The 23,475-nt window shown below is 34.1% G+C and overlaps 2 protein-coding genes across 2 annotated transcripts; one reads left to right on the top strand and one right to left on the bottom strand.

The window, feature by feature from the left end:
• Positions 1-2,620: 2,620 nt before the first annotated feature.
• Cdk9 (Cyclin-dependent kinase 9) lies at positions 2,621-5,656 on the bottom strand. The gene has a single exon (XM_085954857.1). The coding sequence runs from the start codon at positions 5,537-5,539 to the stop codon at positions 4,310-4,312; it is 1,230 nt and encodes a 409-aa protein (XP_085810983.1). The 5' UTR covers positions 5,540-5,656; the 3' UTR covers positions 2,621-4,309.
• Positions 5,657-5,925: 269 nt separating this feature from the next.
• LOC147067005 (uncharacterized) lies at positions 5,926-21,545 on the top strand. Its single transcript, XM_085954856.1, has 9 exons — positions 5,926-6,160; positions 9,320-9,591; positions 11,378-11,494; positions 12,050-12,238; positions 16,156-16,309; positions 16,890-17,110; positions 17,390-17,558; positions 20,286-20,462; positions 21,188-21,545. Exons 1-9 carry the CDS (start codon positions 6,017-6,019, stop codon positions 21,347-21,349), a joined length of 1,605 nt encoding a protein of 534 aa, XP_085810982.1. The 5' UTR covers positions 5,926-6,016; the 3' UTR covers positions 21,350-21,545.
• The last annotated feature ends 1,930 nt before the right edge of the window (positions 21,546-23,475 follow it).

Here is a 23,475-nt window from a genome sequence, read left to right as displayed (position 1 = left end):
CGTTCATTTTTGAAAGTCCCGCCAAACACCCATAAGAACAATGTTAAATAATCCCGCATTAACTGTTCCTTGATTTATCGTTTTCCTCTATCTATCGTCTAAATATTATGGTCCTGTCACAAATATTATCCCGATTAACAGTTTTTGTTGAATATATTTCGCTTTCATGGAATTGTTTATGATACGAGGGTGGGTCAATAATTCCTTAGAAAAAAGCATTAAAACAGTTTTTATTTTTGTATTTTTTTATTATTTCTCAACATAATCTCCTTGGAGCTCAATACACTTGGTTAGACGTTTCTCAATTTTTTTTAAACCGTCAGAAAAATAAGTTTTCGGAAGGTCCTCAAAATAAGCATTTGTCCGATCGATGACTTCTTCATTTGAAAAAAAACGTTGTCCACTTAGCCATTTTTTTAAGTTTGGGAAAAGGAAAAAGTCACTGGGGGCTAAATCTGGCGAATACGGTGGGTGGTCGACCAATTCGAACTTCAATTCTTCAATTTTAGCCATTGATCGTAAACATGTGTGAACACGGGCATTGTCCTGATGAAAGAGGATTTTTTTCCTGTTTAAATGAGGCCGTTTTTCTTCAATTTTGTTTTTTAGCTGGTCCAATAAAGATGCATAATAATCCCCTGTTATTGTTTTTCCTTTTTCCAAATAGTCAACGAAAATAATTTCACGTGCATCCCAAAATACAGTAGCCATAACCTTACCAGCTGATTTTACGGTTTTCGCCTTCTTTGGACATGGTTTGCCTTTGCAATCCACTGCTTTGACTGTTCTTTCGTCTCGGGAGTATAGTGGTGTATCCATGTTTCATCTACAGTCACAAAGCGACGAAAAAATTCATCCGGTTTCCGTTGCATGAGCGACAACAGGGCTTTAGAGGCCACCACCCTATTGCGTTTATTGTCGACTGTGAGCAAACGCGGCACCCATCTTGCAGAAATATTTTTCATGCCCAATTTGTCATGTAAAATAGAAATGACGCTACCTTTTGAGATCCCTGTAACCTCAATTATCTCACTCAACTTTAATCTTCGGTCACTTAACACCATATCGTGGATTTTATTGATCATTTCTGGTGTAGTCACCTCTACAGGACGTCCTGAGCGTGGTTCATCCTTTGTTGATGTACGACCACGTTTAAATTCATTTAACCAGTTATAAATAGTTGCAAGTGAAGGAGCAGATATGCCGTGAACTAAATCCAACTCATTTTTTATTTCCTTTGCGGTTAACCCTTTTATATTAAAATGTTTAATAACAGCTCTAAACTCAATTTTCCATTTTTCCATTTTTCACAAGCAAATTTTTTTTTTAAATGTACGAGAAACACACAACAACCCGACCAATCTGATTGAAACTTCGCAGCATACTGAATCGGTAGTGCCGCTGCATGAAAACAAACCGCTTACAGTACTAGTCGCGCCACCTGTCGGCTTTTCTAAGGACTTATTGACCCACCCTCGTACATACAGACCTTTCAATCGCGTCGCTTTGTTTGCACAGGTCGGTCGGCGCTCAGGCTTGCCTCGCATCTCGTATCACGAATTTTTATAAGTCACAACTAAAATGCCCCCCATGAAGAAAACTAGAACTCTAGCTGAGAAACTGAAAATAATTCAAGGCGTCGAAAAAAATCCAGGAGAAAAACGTTTTTTTTTTTTTTTAATTATATTTCCCGCGTTTATCGTTTTTTTAGGGTCCCTTGAAAACCGCAGAATCGGGGTTTCACTATACCTACTTATTTATTTAAATTCATGGTGGTTTTGAAACAATAGTATTTATTCAAAATTATACTCTTATTACTCTTGGATTGATGGTAATGACAGCTATTTCAAGCTACAAACTCATCTTTGTAGCTTTGTAGTCTTTGTTTATATGAATGAAATTATATTATAAGTAGGTACTTATGCGTAATTTAGTACCTTAGAAACATACCTATTAGAAAAAAACAAAAAATCTAATAGGTACATTTCTTAGGTTGTTCCAAATTATATATACAGTTGAACTCGGTTATTACGACCTCGGACATGGCGAGATCTCGGATGAAATGAGGAAACATTCGTTGACATTTTAGTTTATGATTTTCTCCATATATTTCGCACCGTGAGTGTAAAACCAAGGCATCTGCAAATTTTTCAATTTTGAGATTAAATGCAAAACAACTGCAAAAGCCGTGAACTTGATAATGTAAAAGTGAAGCAACTGAAAGAATATGCAATATAATGTAGATATAAACCAAATATTATGGTTTTTTTTTAGAAACCTATTTCTCCTAACAAAATGAAGACTTCAAACCCTAATATATCCAAAATATGTATTTTGCAGATACCTTGGTTTTACACTCACAGTGCGATTTATTCACTGTTATAACGAGCAACTTATCGGATATAGGTACCGAGCTAAAATATCGTCAAAAATTTTATAATCTGTCAATCGTTTGAAAACATAGTTGGAATAAGTAAAAAATCCAAGGTTTGTGAAGTCAGTAGGTACCTACCAGCGTTTATAACAATAAACAACTTCTTTTGTAGTTCATGAATGCCATGCTTGTTTCGGGGATTTTTATGATGGTTTTCAGATTTTTTATTTTCGACTTTTTGTGTTAAGTGACCGCTCATTTAAAAATACGTATTCTCTGATATAACAAGCAAATTCAGTCAGTCCCATCTTCCTCGTAATAACCAAGTTCCACTGTATATATATCATTGAATAAGAAAATGGTTTAATTAAAAAGGAATACAACATTTATGTATGAATCCTGTGCATATTTATGTACATAATAAATTACATATACATTATGCTATGTAAATATATTTATCTTGAATTGTTGTTGCTTATTGCTAAATGTCTAATTTATTATCCACTGTTACATACCTGTTTTAAAAATACATTAATAGTAAAAATATAAGAGATTTATTTTTCTTTACACTGGCCACACCACATTCCATAGGAAACATAAAACTTAAGGGATTAATAAAACATTTTTAATTCATACAATATTTATTTAAATCCATACACATGTTATAGAATTTTTACATGGGTAATTAATATTATATTCTAACAGTGGCCAAGGGTGGAGGGTATGCTTTGCAGATCTGACATAAATATTGCGCACTAAACTTTGTATGATTTCATGGCATAATTTCACAGACGAAAAGAATATTTATTATGGTTTGGTTAGGCAGGGTTTAATCGAATTTTAAAATCTAACTATCACTATTTGCATTGTTAGTTCAATGAAAACAAATAATAACATTAAGTCTGACAAAGTTAAGTGTGCACTATTTATATCAGATCTCCACAGCCTACCTCCACCCTTCGCCATTGTATTCTATATTATAACGTTATGAACATATACATATAATATAGGACAAAGTCTTTTTTACAAAATTACTTTCTGGCTAGTTTCATCATGAAGGATCTTTAATTCTAGTTTCATATAAGACATATTTCACTGAAAACAGTGAGCGTTAAAACAAGTGATATCATTGATGTACTTAATTAGAATTTTATGAGTTAATCAAACACATAAAAAAATTGAGATTACATTTAATATTTGTTTCCAATATAGGTAGTTTGTGTGTAATTTTGGTAATCCGTGATCAATTTGAGTTTTAATTTGATCATGTTCAATAGACTCAAGTCTTACAATACCAACAAGGCTATTCTAAATAGTTAACACGTTTCCGTAATTTTAATTAACACAGAATAAATTCCATAAACAAGGCGGTTATCTAAAATAATTGGTAACACAGTGATAATGTAAGTTGGCACACATGTCGTGTCTCTTTTTTGCCAAGTTCGTGTGTGCTCATGTATGGTTCTCCTACCCGAAGCGAATTTTTGTGTACAAAGCCACCAACTTCAAATAATAATCGAACATAACCAACAATATTTGAGAGCTCACAGCTAACTATAAGTTGAAGCGTTACCGGCAGCTGCCGAGACGCAGATGGTATTAATTTTCAAAATAATCACATCTCAATATGTAATTGACATACTCTATCTCGCTCTAAAACAATTAGCAAGGTCATGAGAGGCTGTGTTAAAAGATAGCAAGTTTGACAGTTAACTTCCCGTAATAATTAACTGGCTGAATACACAATAAATGATAAATGTTTATCAATTTTTATATTACCTTTAGAGTTAAGTGATATGTTAGAATAACCTCGCAGATAAAGTTTATGTGTCTTGGAAAAAAAATATAAAATATTTATGATAAGCAGACTGCATAAATCTTAGCGATATAATAGGTATATACTTTCAGTATATAATCAGTCCAACTTTTTTTAATTTAAAAAACCCTATCCTGATATCCGCTATCCTGCATGTTAGTATTAGGCTTTGGTGGATTTTGTGGTCCAGCCAAATGGTGGTTGTGCCTCTGTCCTGGACGTCTAGGAGGAGCTAAGTATTCGAACATACTCTGTGTATGCTGAGCCAACATTACTCCCAAATCGCATGGCATAGGATCCATCCAAAAGAAATCGTGATTCAAGGCCGTGTCACTGTCAAATCGTTTTGCGGGATCCAACTGAAGCAACTTGTCAAGTAGGTCACAACCATAAGGGTCTTTAACATATGGCTTCAGTCGTTCTTTAACTTTACGTTTTTGTCCTTTGGGCAACTCCATCTTACTATACAAGTCTAATTGTTCCACACCCGGCCACACTTCTGGCACACAACTACCGCACAACTGTGATATCAGAACTAGTTGCTGTTGCTCGGTACTGCCTTGCATTATGGGTGACCGTGTCCACATTTCTGCCATTATACAACCAGCTCCCCACATATCGACTGGAGGACCATAATTTCTATCTCCTAACAGCAATTCAGGGGGCCTATACCACAGAGTAACCACCCGATTTGTGTACCTGTTCACCTGGCCAACTTTGGCTAAGCTGAATGCGCGTGCAAGTCCAAAGTCTGCAAGTTTTAGTACTCCGTTTTTAGTAATTAAAACATTTGCCGCTTTCATATCACGATGAAGAATTTTATTACTATGTATATAATATAAACCATTAAGCAACTGTTGCATCACTTTCTTTATTTCGCCTAAATTGAATTTCACGTTGACATTTGAGAGCAAACCTGCTAAGTCATGTTCGCAGAAATCAAACACTAAATAGAATGTCGATCTGTGTTTATTTTGAGGTGTAGCCTTGGTTCTACATATTTCCAGTAAGCTAACAACGTTTTCATGTCGCAGAAGCTGCAGAATACGTATTTCTCGTAAAGCAGTAATAGGAAAACCTTCCTTTTCGTTGTCCATTAAAACCTTCTTCATAGCCACAAATTTCTTATTGCTCTTTTGTTCTCTGGCTTTGAACACTTCTCCAAAGGTTCCTTGTCCGATTTTAGCAACTTTTTCATACTTGCACGAGTCGTCACAGTGAGGAAAGTCGAAGTCTTCAATATATTTTTCTTTCTCGCGTATACCCATTATTGTTGAGGAGGGCGTCGGGGCGATGTTCGACATATTATTCTCTCTATGCGCGGTTGTCGTGGGTACTTGAGATAACATTTTTTATGAAAATTCGAATCCAAATAAATTTTAATCCACGTACAAAACTTATTTCACGAAAAAAACAAACATGTTCACGAGCTGTGACAGATCCGTACTCCGTTGAAAGTTGCCAGGTATATTATCTTTACGGATGTTATCTATGGTTTCCAGTTGTTGAATAGTCGCGGAACGCAGGCGTTGATAAAATAAAAACCGGTCTTTCCTGTAGGAAAGCATAAACTTCAATATAGGGGAAGATTACATTTACTTTTTTATTTTAAATAAGATTACTTTTCCCCAAAGAGATTTTCCAGTGTTTTTATAATTCTATTGAGATATTTTGTGACCATTTTTGAGAGTTTGAACAAAAGTCAAACTCCACTTCAATCAAAATCAAATCAAGCAGAAACAAAAATGGCCGACTTGTCATTATTGCCGCAGGGTGTAAATAACAACTGACATTTTGACATCCCTATTTTAAACCCATACATCAAAATGGAACTAAAATTCTCTGAACAATTAAAAAATAATCCCTCTATGTGTCGGCTGTGTTCGAAAGAAGGTGGCGTCATGTCAATCTTTGATACTCTGGATTCTGTAACACTATTTGAACAAGCCATGTCTTGCGCAGAAATTCAAGTAGGAATAAAATAATATTTTTTATGATACCTTTACAACGAATGCTTCAATACTTGAGTAACAGTGGAAATGATTTGTCAGTCTTGAAATCCTGACCATAACAAACTTCAATGTGAAAATGATTTTTTTTCACATCCGTCCACCGCTTAAGGCCTCCCCACGCTTCTATTTTCTCAGTCATCGCGTATGTGATGAGATCATAGATATCATAAATACATTACAGACTCATCCTCTTTGGGTAATTTTATAGTTTGTACTCCAGCACCGCGATTTCCTAACTGTCGACTCGTGTGTCACCCGACGACATGACGTAATTGTGACGTCAGCCAATACACGCTCGAGGCATGCCGCCCAACACACAGTGCTCACCATAGATATTATTATGATGAAACACCTATTTGTGTATGGTGACAATGAATAACGCCACTGTTTGACTAGCGTTATTTTCTCGAATGCTATTATCACTCTGGTAGTACGTCACAATGATGTCATATGACGTCATGTCGACCGGGCGACTTGGACTCTACAAGTCAGGACAAGTTCTAACATAGGGCCCCAGGTCGTTTATGTGGTCGAGGTCTTTTGAGACATAAAACCAAACCAAAACTCAACACAACCTACTGTAACCCAAAAATATGTAGGTTATGTTAGGTTTTAGTTTATTTTTCATTAGGTTGTGTTAGGTTTTGGTTTGGTTTTTTGTCTGGCTTTGAACAATTCCACGATGGCCGCGCGGCTTCAGCGTCGTAGGTCCCAGGTTTGAATCCTGGGTCTGGCAAAAGTACACATATTGTTTTTCAATTTATGTATGAATCAGAGTATGGACCTAATAGGTTGAGCAAGTGGCTGACATCCATTTCTTGTAAAAACAAAATATGTTAATACAAACCTCCACTATGTGGAGGCCCATATGGTCTTATTAAGATCGGACATGGTCGAATATTTTTGTCTCAAAATGCCTTAATCAAAATGACGATATTAGCCTCTGCAATGTTTTAAATAATTTATATCCACTTAACACTTTACGGTCCGGTCACGCCACATTGGCGTCCTTTGCAAGCCGAACGTTACGATCCGGTGACGCCTACGTGGCGTCCTCACATAGGCATATCTTTACTGTGAAAAATAAATATGAAATTTAATATTTGGTTGCAAGATCTATCGACAGATGGTTGCATGACATGTGCAAGAAGTAAAAGCATGATGGAAAAAAAATATTTCGGGGTTTTTACAGAGATGGCGGACGTAATACCATTCAGTATTTTTTTTGTACCTATACCATTTTTTTTATTAGTTACAAGCCCATTTCTAGACGGCTGAATCACGAGACGTAAACAAAAACGGTAATAAACACTCAATGTTATATTCCAGTGTCGTCACTTCAACTTCGAAATTTAATTGTCGACCCTTTTCAGTGGTAGTCACCCATTTATGAACCTGCATTCTTTTTTTTTTTTAAATGAACGCGATTTTTCGCTATGAAATTGCATCCTATTTGATAATTTGTCATTAATGGTTTATTACCCATGAAACATCCACCCACCATGCTTCATCATCCATGATAGAAATCTTAACTTGAAAATGAGAATAGTTATAAATGTGAACTTGTATCGCGTTGTCATTTTCGTTCGCTTTTTTCGGGAGATTATTGCTTGTGTAACTGCATAAATAATAGCTATTATTATTTATATTGCACTAATTTCATTGAAAAAATAATTAATCTAAGTATATTTCAGCTAGGATATATATTTTTTATTAGTTTTATCTCCAAAAAAACTTTTTAAAATGGAGGACCATTCGTTTTTAAACAGAGGAAAACTATGCGGATTGTATGTCAGATATTCCCAGTGACTGAAGATATCGGAGATTTTAGTGTAATTTTCAATCACAATCAAATATTTCCGGGGATTTCCGCAACTAATAAACGTTTAAGAAGAAAGTGTAAAGTGTGTTCCTCACATAAACTTCGAAAAGAAACTATTTACATGTCCAAAGAGTGTAAAGTACCTCTACATCTACATATTGGTAATTGGTTTTCTTCGTATAATTTTAAAAAAAGTGTATTAGTTGTTAGTTCATTTTATATTCATAGTTTTATAAACTATTTCAAATAATTTCAGCTTTAGTGTGATAATAATTATTTCCTGCCTAGCCAGTTATCTAAAGGTATTATCCATAAGATTGAGTGTTGATTCAAATATTTTTGTGGAATGTAGATGTTTGTTTTACAATTCTATTGCTCATAGATTTTGTTATATGAATTTTTTACGCACGCCTCTGCACTGTTATTGGATTGTCTCGATTCCTACAATAATACCAAATTGTAATAAACGGTGGGAATGTATATGCGTGCATTTTATTTATTTGAATTTACTCGAAAATATGCACGCCACTGCACTGCCTCAGCCATAAAACCCATAAAACCAATAAATCAGATTAGTGTTCATTCGGGAATGAATGTGCATTTATTTTTAAACACTTCACAGTTTGTGTGAAGTCTTTGTTATTTTATTATATTTGATAATCAGAGATATGAGTAGTAGCGCTAAAAATGAATTGATACGTATTCTATAGCGGTGTAAAACATTTTGTATTTGAATATTTTATTACATTTTTAAATTAAAAATTATATATTGTGATTGCTTTATATCAATAGGCTGTTTCCTTTACATTATATTTAACAAATTGAACTAATCTAATAACATATAATAAACAATTTACGAAAATTTACAAATTATATACTTTACCTTTATGGAACGCGGGCCAGAGGTTGACAAGTGTTAAATAAATGACACAATTTGATGCATTGATATATTTTAAGTATTTTCTGAAAATTTTATTGAAATATATCAATAGGTTCAAAAGTTATATCATTTTTAACTTCGCGATCGAAATTTGTTGATTTTCATTAAAAAATACCGGATATTGGCGTAGGTTCTTCGCGAAAATTCGCGGACCGTATAGTGTTAAGTATTTTTTTTTAAATTGGAGAAGTTAAGAAAGAATCGAACTTGTTACCAATCAACCACACATAATATAATCGTTCAATTCGATAATTGAACTGTCCTACTACAAAATCCGTATAAGACAATTCTTTGTATTGAATCAATATTTTCACTGCTTACCTGTTTCTTTTAAGTACTGTATGTCTTTTCCCAGATATCTCACAATGATGGGCTGCCTGAAGAGGTTTGCGAAATTTGTTCGAATCATTTGCTTGAAAGCCACCGTTTCAAAATACAGTGTGAGACATCCGATAGATACTTCCGGTCACTTATCATCGCTTCCAAAGTGGAGGTAGAAATTACGCCCAAGATCGAAGACATGACAACAGAATATAATTGCAGTGACGACAATAACACGGCTGATGACAACTTTGATAATGATTCTGATGCGGCTTGGGGAGTCGAAAAGACAGAAGTGACACCGAGGTATTCATTTCATCATATCATGCAAACCTTAAGAACATTATATCTGTCTCAAAAGCTAAATCCTGATTGCACAAAATTTGTTCTGTAAATAAATTCAGTTCTACAGCGGCGGGGTGTATTCAAGACACAGGTCTCAACAGCATATTCAGCAGTTCGGATTTCTCGGCACTTACATAAAAGAATTTAATAGGATCTAATCTTCACTTATGCATGCACATATATACATTGATTATTTCTGTGATGTATGAAGTTTACTTTGACCTATGATGTGCAAAATTTGGTTAATTTAGGTCTGGTAAACCTGTACCAAAATAATGATAGTTATAACTAAATTACAAACATTAATGATTCACTCATAACAATTAATAGAGAAACCATCTTCCAGGGAACACATGACAGGCTGGGATCTCGAGTGCGGAATAATACGGGATAAACGTAAACACGTGTTAAAGAATGTGTTACTTTTAATAATTACATCTGAATAATAAGATGCATTAAAGATTGTCAAGTTTTCAATATTTGGGAAGAATCAACCTGCTTTTTTTTACTTGTGTTTTATGGCTTGACCGTCATGAAGTTCTCTGCTTCAAAACCTTGGTCCATGGCGATGGCTTTTACATTTCTATTTTGTTAATCTGTTGTGTGACATCTTCACTGTGACTACAAAAAATATTATTCTGATGATGTGTTTGTAACCTGAAACAGATGTCAATATCGATCTCAAGAATTGTAGAGTTAACAAAACTTCCCTCAGAAAATTATCCCATGCAATAAACATCAATTTGATTATCATAATATAGGTACTCATATACAATATTGTTTCCTCTAAGATGTACACCGCCATGCCCACACAGACTTTTAAGGGAGCGCACATGAGAAATTGATTACTTCACATATTAATGTCATCGAGTTAAAAACCTAAATAAAATTTGTAAATTGGAAAAATACCTGTTTCTTCAGAGTATTATTACTGCACAAGAATTTTTTTACTGTAGGTACATGTAAAAAGTAGACGGAACATTGCTCATATATATTCTGTTTGTTGTTAATGACAGAAGTTGATTCTATAATCTAGTTCACAGATTGGCAATCTTTTCGGGCTCAGCCCGCAATTATTGTCTAAGAGAAAATAGGGATTAATTGGGAAATTAAAGTACAAGATATAAAGCAAAATATACTGTATAAAAACAAAACTGAAAGAAAAATATTATTAAATAAAATCAAAATACAGTATTTGCATCACTGTCATTCTTATCTCCCTCTACTGAATGTGACTTCTGTGGCCAAATTATCCCCATCTATTTTAAAACCTGCCATGCAAATTAGAGTTGAAACATGCAGATGTTCATCACGTCAGTCGAGAAGATATTTGGTTCTTTCTAAAACTCATGACAGAAAATGTGCTTCTTGACAAATATATCGTCTCTGTTCTGGCAGAACACACTAACTGGAGAATACTAGTTTTGAGTAATTTGACTTTTAAGTTGTTAAACTGTTTGAAATGGTCTATCATGTGAGTTTATTAAGTAATGGTAAAAAGGATGACTTTAAAAATAAGGAACATTTTGGTATAACTAACTCAATATGTAATTTTTTCGAATTAGTGTCTTCTGCCAGAACAGTGACGATATTATGTTCATTCAACACATTACATGATAAATTCAGGTTGCATTGGGAATTCATCGTTGCTTTAAGTTAGCAAGCAATTGTGTGGTCATGTAGGTGGAAATACAAAATTGAATAAATGGTCGTACATCCTAAGTTATGTCGTCTCTTGTTTTTTTAGTGAAACAGAGAGTAAGATTTCAAAACTAAAACGCCGCAGCTTTTGCTCGAAGTGTCAATATCCAATTGCCAAGGAATCCAACGTGCCAGAGTCAAAAGCCGATGGAATGGAAGCAAGGTAAATACATATAGTCAATATTTTTATCATGCACACTTTAGTGGAGCTATATTCAACCGCCGTGTCGTGACACACTGATGTTTTGTGATATATTTCTTCATTGGGTACCTAACCGTATCTTTTTGAGTTTATAATTTTAAATGTAAATTTTCTTTTAATATCAAATATAACTAAAAGGATGAATGCCATTTTCTATTGTTATTTCATCCAATTTGGTTCTAAAAAAAAATTATTGTACTTTATTAATAATTAAGTACCTAGGTACTTTGCGTCTCTTTTTGAGCATTTGTAGCTTAACATTATTTACTCTCAAGTGAGCTTTTCATAATATAATCCATTTTAAGCACTATAAAACTATATTGTTTTTTTAAAGAACCGTAACATGGTTCTGATTGTTAATTTGACAAAACTGAACCCTAAGCAATTTTTTCACTATAACCGAACCTCTAACAATACAGAACTTTCGACAGCTCTAATATATAATTAAAAAATACATAGATTTGATTTTTGTCAATCCTTAGTATATCCTAAAAGTTCTCATTGGCATTTTTTCAGTTCCCTCAACACTCCTATCACTGTAGATAAAGTTTTCTGTTCATGCACTCTCCCGAAAGCAAGAAGGAAAGGACGACCACCAAAAAAATTGAAAAAAAGAAGAGCCAGTGAACAGAAAAACGATCTGAAGGTGGAAAACAATGGGGAAGTGGAGGACACATCTGAAGCAGAAACTAAAAAAGCAATCCTGTAAGTGCAATTATTTAAGCGGTCTCTCGCTTAGGAAAAAGGAACCCTTTCGCATGTCAAGTTTTCAAGCGTCTACCGCTCAACGTAAATGCAATGCGTTCTAATAGCAGTGCCTGTAATGGCGGAGCGTGCAGGTCGATCGTTTTACGCTTGATTAGGAAACTTGCACGGGTTGCTTCTTTTTTATTATTTGTTCCATCAAACCGAATTCATCGTGATCGGTTTCCAGATGGAAATGTAACAAAAAAAATGTCTGCTTTTCGAGATAATACCAGGCAAACTTTTTACTACTTCGATACTAATATGGGCAGTGTGGGGCGTCTAATTTCTGTAGACTTTGAGCAATCCCTCGTAAACCCCTCGCATATTCCACACCTCATCACACAGTTTGCTGCGAGCTTTCTCATTTATACCCTATCCATGGAATAAGCCAAACCGAATCGTTTATTACCCTCCAAACTTACGCTGTTTCTGTTTACAACCCTTTACTAACTAGTCGAGTGTTCATGGAAGTGCTTGCGAAACTGTATATAGACATCGCTTCGTGTTCCGTTATGCTTCACTCAAATCATAGTGTTCGGGTATGCTCGCATATTTGGATCAAGTATTCATTCTACCAAAATCAGAAGAATATCTTTCTCTATGGTCACTTTTTAACAAGTTTGATGTCTATGGACGCTTAAACGTCAAACAAAAACGACACAGGACGTAATTTTTGCATTTTGCTGCGAGATACCTCTAGTAGTAATCAGTGGCGATGCGCCTTTGAGAGCGCTGGAGCGGTGAACACCTACCCACTCAATTTATGCGAAAAGATTTTTTTTTTAAAATAAGTATTTCATTTATTAAAAGTGTTCTGATCTATTACCGTAGTCATTAATTCATATACAAAAACAAATTGTAATAAGTATGTGTTTTTAACCGGCTATTTTAAATATAATATACAATAATTCACGCGTCGCGCTGGCATTGTCCGTGTGGTTTCGCTTTGCCAAATGCAATGCTATTCGGGAGAGAGTTCCTCGATCGCACAAGCAATCATGCCTTGTAATGAGAATGAGTGCGACAGCAATAATATTCGTCTGTAGGTGATAGCGTGAGATAGCAATACTTCTTCGAGCGCCACTCAATGTCGCCAGGCGCGTTCCATACTCGAACCGTATAAACGTATAACCAAAAAAAGACTGTCTACGAACATTTTCACACACGGTTTATACGTCTGAGTTGCGCGAGCCGCTCAGGCCTCGTAAGACGCCCAGTAAAACCTCCCGAAAGCGAATTCTTATTATTAATAATTATTGTTAATTAATAATAACATATTACAGCTTCGATATTTTTTATAATGCTGATATTGCCTCAGCATTATTTAACATTATAATAGAAAAAAATCTTATTGAGACATTTACGATAACGGTTTTACTATTAAACTTAATTATTTGCACGATGTTTTTCCACACTCAAATGGATCAAGTATTTTAGCAGAAACACCATCACGCAACCAAGATTGAAGGCATTATATATGCTCAGTATCCAAAAAAGAATGAATTTGTGTCGATGAAAAACAGAAGAATGGATATCTCATACAAATGAACAATAACATAGGTACTTTAAAAAAAAGTGAACTCCCAGTAAAATAACTCACCGATCACCACTGGTAGTAATACAATGCCAATATTAAAAATGAAAGATGTTAAAATCGCAACGTCATTTACATACTCATTATTTCTTATATTTATTGATTTATATTACATTATGGCCGGATAATCCGAATGCCGAATAAACGTTATTGAATAAATATAATCATTATATCATCATTATAATCAAATATAATACTCTTGAGAAGTAAGTACATGATTACTATCGCGGAAGGTAGGTACCTATGTAAACAAATAAAAGTAAATGCTGATGCTGATAGTATACCATGTATTATACATAAATCGTTTCCAGCACAATTATAATATGAATTGAGTTATTAAAATATAAATATATATTAATTAGATTTTCATTCATCTGCGTCTGATATGTATTTACTAATGAAACTTTTGAATCCGAAAGCATTATCGATTTTATGAAATTTACGGCGTTGTAGATTAGTTTCATCCATGAAAGCAAAGTTTAGTAATAAAGAAAGCAATCATGATTGAATAAAATGAAGCACCAATTATAGGATCAATTGTAAAATAGATAATACCATTAGACAATAATTAAAATAAATCACTGAATCATAATGAAATATGGAAGAAAACAAGTACGTATGACAATTATTATTATCCACAAACTGTCAGTTGCAATCTGTCAAACATCGACTCTGCCATATTTAGCAATCGGTTCACTAAACTTATGGTAGAGGGGCATTCTGTGTACGGATTCGGCGAGATGCTTATATACAAAATTTGGATGAACGCAATTATACGTTTTGCACGCCATCCGGCGTAAAATCGCTTTCGAAAATATTGGATGAAAGGCCCCTTAGTTATATGTATCTATCAAGCCAGTGAAGCAAAAAAGCAGAGGAAAGCGATTAGCGTTGAATTAGTAAACTAGATTGGTGATGTAAACTGAAAACAAAGAGTTTGGACAATAACTAGAGAGATTCGTGTGGAATTTTTGTATTATAAAATTAGTATTTTTTTTAAATCGTCATATTAAAAAATGATTAACTTAAACTATAAACAATTTTGTGAAAATGCGTGTATATGACATTATTTTACATTACTGTTTGCGATTTTTTGTTATTTTTCATAAAAATATTTTAAATTAGTACATAATATTACCAAATACGACCCTTCTCCATAAAAAGGTCTCGAATGCCGTATCAGGAATTTAACATCAATATTAAAATGCCCCTGAAAAAGTTAAACAGCCCTGCACTACAAACACAAAATTTAAACATTTTTGCAAAACGAAGGCGCCCCCTCGGCATCCCTTTCAAACCGAGACCAGGGTACCTGCGCGTCCCAAGATAACAAATAACATTCAACCTTGAGATGGTCCCGAACGCATCGCTTTAAAAACCCCTCGAGTAACCCGCTCCCCTAGCCCCTCTGCACAGCAGGCTAGACCCCGCCGCAACGAAGCGTGCCCTTCGGACATCAGTCCGAATCTACCTACGATCGTGCGTGTGACACAAGTACTTAACCGGCGTTGGGCCATGCGCCGCGGGCGGCGAAAAAGTGACGCGTGTATTCGTCAGCCTCCCAATTATTACGTCTCAAATCACGCGCGGTTATCAATAAATATTGCGATAAATATCAAAGTGCTCGCTAAATTAAGTGATACGTAAATACGTCCCCGTGGAGAAAACAATACTGTGAAATGTGCCACAAACCAACCTGCCCTTGAATGTCGGCGCCGTGTGAAGTGAAAGCTCTCGGCAACCTATTGAAAAATGTTTATCCTACTGTAATGTAATCGATGTCTCTATGATTAAGTGAAATTAAACGTCTCCGCGCGGGGAATCTGTCAAATCAAAAGTTTCTGTGTTATAATTTATCCTGTTTGTCCCGATGTCACACATAACCTGCAACCCGAAGTAATACCGGATCCGCACATCTACCTACATGTGAGTTCCTTCTTCTCCCCGGTATTAATAATGATAGTTCATTCCATAAAAAAAAATGTTTTATCCTTGTGACAGTAATGCATGACATCTTTATCTCAGTGCAGCATTCACGAATAAAACTTTGAGTACAAAAGATTTAAAAAAAAAAGCCACTTACCTAATCAACTTATTTACATAATTTGATACACATGGTGTAAAGTTTTTTTTTTTTTTTTTACTGTGGTAGATGAAACCTACGGGTAAACTCAGCATGTATGACAAGCTTTAGCTACACAGAAGAACTTTTTAAAATCTAAAGTTAAATTGTATAAGTAGTATGTATATTAATGTTAACATTATTTTGTTTGTAATATAGAAGACTCAGGTTGGACCTGTTTGAGGATAGACTAGTTGGGTTAGAACAGGCTCTGAGCTTGTCAACATCTGATACAACTCCCTACTCTATTCCTGCGGTTGCTATAGAAAAAGAACATCGGAAGAGACAACGGAGAAAGTCACTACATTGTAGCGTAAGTACTTGAATTATTGAATTGTAACTGTAGAAAAAATAATATTCTGCATTGGCAGCATTGAATACATTATTCTAAAATATAAATAAAAAATGAAATTAGGCCTGCTGTTAAAATTTTGTTTTGGTCACTTACTGTCTTTTGGTTAATATTTGCAATTTTATGTGATTGTTCATTTAAATAATGATGGTTCATTGTATTAAACACTTTTCTTATGCTTGTAATAAGGATAGCGTAATCCCAGAATACAAGTAATTGCATAATTGTATCTGACAAATGCCAATTTTTCTCTATGATCAAACAAAGTTCAAAATAGAATTGAAAATCAGGTTTCAAATTTTGTTTTAATCATTGGGAAAAAATGACATTTATCAGATACAATACATTCCCATGGAGCATCCTAAATTTTGTACAAAATTACTTTCAGCTACTTTAATCATTGGCCTCGGTAACCTTCTTTTCAACTTTACTTTCATATTTATTATATAAATACTCCATCTTCATACAAAGGATTTTCTTCAACATCAGCTGTAGTCACATGGAACATTATATTATATCTAATATGTTGAATTCTTTGCAGGCATGCTCGAAAAGCTATTCTTCCGTTAGCCACCTCCAGAAGCATGTCCGGCGGGGAAGTTGTAATATCAAAAATAATATTTCACAAGTGAAAAAGCCTCGCCGGATCATTAAAGGAAAATTAAAAGAAAGTGTAAATGGCAAAAAGGACATCAAAATCGAAGACAATCATGAGACCGTCAATGGAGTTGACTCAACCAAAATCAACAGAGGCTTGTCTAGGTTAGTCAGTATAATATAGAAATTTTAGTAAGTATTAAAACGCTTGATGTCATTTCTGAAATATTAATTTGATAGCCAGCTATTAACCTGCCTTATTGAATAAAAAAAAATAAAAGAAGATTTTTGTAAATTTTAGAATTTCCGGTGGTGCCGAAGCTATACCTCTGGCCTTAGGTATTCCAACATCTCGTTATTTGCAAGGCATTTAAACAATTAGACATAGTTAACAACTGACAGTACATTTTAATAAAGTAAATTCTGCACTGTTTATTGTTACAGAACTCATATGTGCGATCAATGCGGTAGAACGTTCAAACAGCGCATGGTGCTCCAGCAACACATGCACACACACTCTGACGTTAAGATGTACTCGTGCGATCTGTGCAGTAAACGATTCACGCGAAAGGCACATGTCGTAGCGCATCTGAGGATACATGATAATATCAAGGTAATTATGAACGTGAAGTGAAATGTTAAAGAAAATTCACAAGTTGTTTGGTTACCATGATAGCGAATCTCATTGGTTGTGTTCTTTTTCTCCACCGAATAAGAACCATGAACCCCCAATGGATATTATTTTGAATATAAGAAATTAATCTTGTGCGAATTAACCTCCTTAAAGAGCCAAACTATGAATAGATAGATATCGAGGCATGATATGATACTGACATCTTGCGATGTAAAGTGGAAATATCAATTACAGACTGAGCAGAGAGAAAAATGTATCAGTCAGTCGATTTTGGTCAGCTCAATACGCAAGTCGAATAAAATAAAAAAAATGTAATGTAAAAAAAGACGAGTTCAGATGCGCCATACAACTCAAGCACCTTTTCTACCTTCTTACGTTCACGGATGGGGTTGGAAGATAGGGATAGGGGTAGGATCTGCTTCGCTTAGGGGAGGAAAAGGAATAACTCAATCACGCAATTAAATTAATTAATTTATGCCAGTTCAAAAAACACGTTTATTGGAGTACCAATCTACAATAGTCAGAAATGATCTCTTGGACGAGAGGGTGATCGCTGTCGTGGACACCGCCGACGGTGCTACAGCTGTCGGAGAGTCTCTTTTGGTGAAGATAACTCTGGACGACAGTTGTTAGATGTGATGAGAGAGAGAGAGCTCTGAGCAGGATGGAGCACTGAGAGCTTTTAAGTGTTTGGATTTCGCTGGTCTTTCAATGTTTGGTGTTAAATTTGTTACTGAGAGCAGCAGAGAATTCTTCAAATTTGAATCAGTCATTCGCGACCTTGTTTAGCTTTTATTGAATTTCATGGATGAAAATGCTTGTTCACTGTATGTCAATTCAAAGCGACATAATATATAACTTTTTACAAATTTTCTTAGCTCTGGTAAATGTTCAAAGGGTAATGAACGCCAGAAATTAATTATGTCAAAAGCATTTTGATCTGGAAAAAGCTCATCAAATTAAATTTTCAATACTGAATTTGTTTTTAAATCAATCAGTTCCATTTGTATGTTACTAGGCATCTGCATTACATTTTGTTCACTAAGTGACAATGGGTTTATAAATGCGAGCATGCAGTTTTCTTCTTAAGCAAAATCATGAAAATGACTTTCAAATGACGCTTGCAATATCTTGATTTTTTTAATATATTTGGTCAAATTGCTATTATCCGCAGTACATTTATTCTGCTCTTTCAATTGTAAACTGTCAAAAAAATGGGACGAACTGATGAGTAAGAAGGCTGTATGACTTGAACTGAGAGCACTCAGGTGTTGAAAATATGAAGATGGATTCAGTTATGGCGCCTACTTCAATAGAATAAGTAAACGCAAAGATGCAATGCGCCACTTGTAATCATCCAATGCGCCATGGTTTGGCCACTACTGTCATAAAGACTTACCTGATAAATACATAAAGTATCATTTGTGCCGCCTTAAAAATACATAAAAATTTTACAAAACATCAGGGTTTTCATAAAACTTCACGCAAACTTTTTTGTGTTCAGCAGTAAGGCCAACCCTGTGCAGAAGTAAAAAAAAACATCCAAAGACCACAAACACTTCACTTATTATAATTATGAGTGGATAATATAAAAATATTGACAAAAATACTTAACACAGTGCACTTTATCCCGATACTCTAAAATCTTATGAAATCCACAAACACAGAATAAAACAAGTAAACACATCGAAGAATTTCCGTAATAATGTTGTTAATTATTAAATACACAATTTTCTTTTCACAGGATCACACACATTTCATAAGATTTAAATACACACAGGAAAGAAATAGACCATAAAATCACAATATTCCACCCCTGACATATATGTCAAGTAATATAAGATACACTGCCACGAAAAATGTTCCAGCTATTGAAAGGAGGAAACCTTTCCGTTTATTTTAAATAGTGTGATAACCCTGCAATAACGACACACTTTAAATGTAAAGCGAAGCTCTTACTATAATCGCTGCAATACCGATAATTTTCATAATTCTTTGTGGCTTAGTATTTCATAATTATTCAAACAGATGTCACTGTGTGTTTAATTTTTTATATTATGCAAATCAATTTACAGTGGCTAGAGTAATTTGAGTATAAAGTTGGACGAGATAACTCGTGAAATTTGTATGCGTAGCCTGTCAATCACGGCCACATAGAGCGAGAAAACTCGCTGAAGGCATAGAACGGGTTAATATTAGTGATAACCCATATCCATAAATATGTTATTATTTATGTTATCAAAAAGACATTAACATAATAATATGTCATATATACAGAATTTGAAAACACTTCTAAGAAATATATGACCGCTAGAAAAAATCTTTTTGAAAAATTATGACTCCCAGCAGGTTCGAACCTACATACCCCGACATTCGCGCTCATCTGCCCTGACCACTAAGCTATATGTGTCCTATCTAATTGCAATGAAATTAACTAGTGTTTTTACAATACTATGAAGCGCTTTCTAAATTGCGTTACTTTTTTGCAACCGGCTTTTGTATTTCAAATTAAAATATAATTACCTTAATTACTATGGGTAACACAGAAAAACAAGACACATTCAGAATGTGCAACCATCTACATTTTTAAATGAGCAGAATTAGTCAATCATAGTAGTAATATTTTATGTCACAACAACAAACAGATACCTACTTCATTATAAATGATACGCTGTATAATAATAATATACTTTAATTACATTCCAGCCTTACGTTTGTGAGACGTGTGGCCGGTCTTTCAACAAATCTTCAGATCTGGGTAGGCACCGTCGGATTCATTCGGACGCCAGAAACTTCCCATGTCCGTTGTGCGGGCGTGGCTTCAAGAGGTCCGGTGATATCGCGTCGCACATGCGCTCCCACACTGGCGATCGCCCTTACAAGGTAAGTCATTTTTATAAATTTTCTTATGTAAAACTTGCCATACTAGTTTAGTATCTTTAGTATCAAATAAGATTTACTGTTTAGATTACACTGCTCCTCTTTCCGTTTCATTCTTACGTCGGTGCCGCTATATCAGTGGCGAAGGGTGGAGGTAGGCTATTAAGATCTGCCATAAATAGTGCACACTAAACTTTGTCGGTCATAAGTATTTTTTTTCATTGAAATAAGACTACAAGTTACAGATGGTGTTGGTTAGTTTTTAAAATTCAATTAAACACTGCGAAAACCAAGCCATAATAGATAAATAATACTCGTCTATCTATAAAATATCTAAAATTATGCAATTAAATCATACATAACTTAGGATATTTTATAGACAGAATAATATTGTTTATCTATTATAGTTTGGTTAGACACGGCTTAGTGAATTTTAAAAAATTAACCAACAGTATGTGTAATACGTATTCTTAATCCAATGAAAACATCTAAGTATGTATGAAAAAGTGTGCACAATATTGTCGTATCGGGCAAGGTTTAATTGATTTTTAGATACTAACCAACACCATGTGTAAACTGTATGTAGTCGTAGTTCAACAAAAACAAAAACGTATGACTAACAAAGTATAATTTGCACTATTTATGGCGGATCTTAACAACCTACCTCTACCCTTCGCTGCTCCGCTATATAGATATTGTTGTCTTAACCATCTTTGGTTTGATTTCAGTGTGTTCGCTGTGACAAATCCTACACTACTCATTCGAGCTTACAGAAGCACAGGAGAGCCAAATGCACGGCTGACCGGGCCGTGGCCGGGATTGAACCGAAACCCATCCAAAGTATACCCCATGAACCCATGTTACAACAGACTGCCTACAAAATTGCATGAGAAACCCGCGTCCGCTATTCTACGTGAAATTAAATTATTATTTTTCTTCTCTTGTATTGCAATGTGATATATTTTTTTATAGTTTTTGTGACTTCATATTTTGTAAATATTATACTCATACGAAACGAACTGATGCAATAATTATGTGAAATAAAAGAATTTACTTCTTGTTACAGGAAGTATCCTATTTAAAATATTGGTTTATCTTTCATTTGAATAATGTAGTATAAGATTGAATTTAAATATTCATTATCGAACGAGTTGCAGACATCACGCAATAAAGTAATTTCGCGGAAGTTACAAAAGCTGTCAGCCCTTGAAAATTAACTTGACATACTCAATATCATAACTGTATGTATGCATATGGATACAAAATGTTGGAAACATTAATGAACATGAAACACTTGAAACATACTAATTATCTAACATTTATCTTTACTCGTATAATTAAAACATTTATTTTTATTCAATGAATAATTCACAAGATTTGAGAATGTAACATTCTATATTATATTGAATATACATAATTTGAAAACACCTCAGATATATTGGTACCTACTAAAAAAAACACCCAAAGGGACTTTAAACTGTAATCGTATAAATAAGTTTAATATGAGCATTCACTAAACTTAATACATGTACTTTAAAGGCAATTGCCACAAATAGCACAAAATGAATTATTATTTCATCCGCAAATAATGAAATTACATGAGAAACGAGTGACACCTTTATTATATTGGTTATAATTTTTAAACTATTGAAAAGAACTGTAAATTAATTACAAATGATAGTTTAATTCAATAAATTGTTCATTATCAAGTTTTAAAATTGAAAGAAAACAAGTGCCCGCCGTTCAAAGTGACATCAGATTCGAGAGCTTTTTATGATATATACCAGGGGTGGCCAGCCTTTTTTTGTCTAGGATCGACTTGTTGATAAAATTATTCATGGCGATAGACTTATATCATGCGAGAACAATAAAAGCCCCATTTTTATAATTCAAATATGTATTTATTTATTTTGAAAACAGATATTTTATACATATATAAAAAATAATGATACGAAAAAATCGAATTATTATGTATTTCACTTCTAAAAAAAATTAAGTACACTTTAACTGTAACTTCAACATAGTTACACACTTTACCTGTATATCGAATATTAGAAATCTTAAAATTTATTTTTTATTTTCATCCGAAACTTTGCATTGCATATTTTCAACAATTTTGTCATATTGTACGTGATATGAAGTTACCGCTAGATGTAAGCACGCAGTCAAATTATCATTTGTCAATCGTGAGCGATGCTTCGTTTTCATTGCATTCATTAAAGAAAATGCCGATTCGCACAGAAATGTAGAGCTAAAAAAGCAAGTTATGCTACAACTTTCCAAAGATATGGATATTTTTTTTTTTTTTCACAAATAAGGCTCCAAAAATTATCATGACTTAAAGCTCTGGCTTACAGAACTACATCGCAATTTAGTGTCAATATTTCTCATTCAAGTGTGGCAAGGTGTGTAGAATCGATATCTAATAAAACTAATTTTTATGGCTATTTCTTCCGCCTTTATACTATCATTAAATGGGAATGACATAAATGTAGCAACACCTAATTTAGAGAAATCCTTAAATCTCACGTTAAACTCCGTTAGCAACGTTGATATGTGATTGAAATACTGACTAACCATTATATTTTGCATAATATACTCAGACCTCATATTATCAAAATTTTTCAATTCACATTCCTTTTGTTGTTCATACAGTGAAAGTTTGGTTTTAAATGTATTCACTGCACTAATCAAATCAATTAATGACTTTTTTTTCTCTTGAAGTTGTAGATTCAATTAATTTTATTTTTCTGTAATATCATAGAGAAAGGCAAGATCAAGCAACAACGTTTTGTCATCTAGTTGATGATATTCTATTCCCTTCTTTGTTAAATACTGTTTAATTTCAAGTAACATAATATCTCTGAATCTTTTCAAAAACTTAACCCGACTAAACCAAACAAAAGTTCGCCATTTTCCGATCCACATTCTTCTAATAATGATCGAAATTGCCTTTTTTTTAAAGCCTTACCACGAATTTGAATTCACAATTTTAAAAGCAATATCCATCACGTGA

This window comes from Rhyacophila brunnea, unplaced genomic scaffold (assembly GCF_057557595.1).
Source record: "Rhyacophila brunnea isolate RB1 unplaced genomic scaffold, BYU_Rbru_1.0 scaffold_4, whole genome shotgun sequence".
Taxonomy (NCBI): domain Eukaryota; kingdom Metazoa; phylum Arthropoda; class Insecta; order Trichoptera; family Rhyacophilidae; genus Rhyacophila; species Rhyacophila brunnea.
Note: the sequence above shows the minus strand (reverse complement) of the source record. Positions and strands in the feature narration are given on the sequence as shown.

What these genes read in the sequence shown, in the direction of transcription:
- Cdk9 (XM_085954857.1), bottom strand. Translation starts at nt 5,539, where the DNA reads ATGTTATCTCAAGTACCCACGACAACCGCGCATAGAGAGAATAATATG.
- LOC147067005 (XM_085954856.1), top strand. Translation starts at nt 6,017, where the DNA reads ATGGAACTAAAATTCTCTGAACAATTAAAAAATAATCCCTCTATGTGT. An exon ending in AAGACAGAAGTGACACCGAG is followed by an intron (nt 9,592 to 11,377) that starts GTATTCATTTCA and finishes TTGTTTTTTTAG; the next exon opens with TGAAACAGAGAGTAAGATTT. An exon ending in GAAACTAAAAAAGCAATCCT is followed by an intron (nt 12,239 to 16,155) that starts GTAAGTGCAATT and finishes TTTGTAATATAG; the next exon opens with AAGACTCAGGTTGGACCTGT.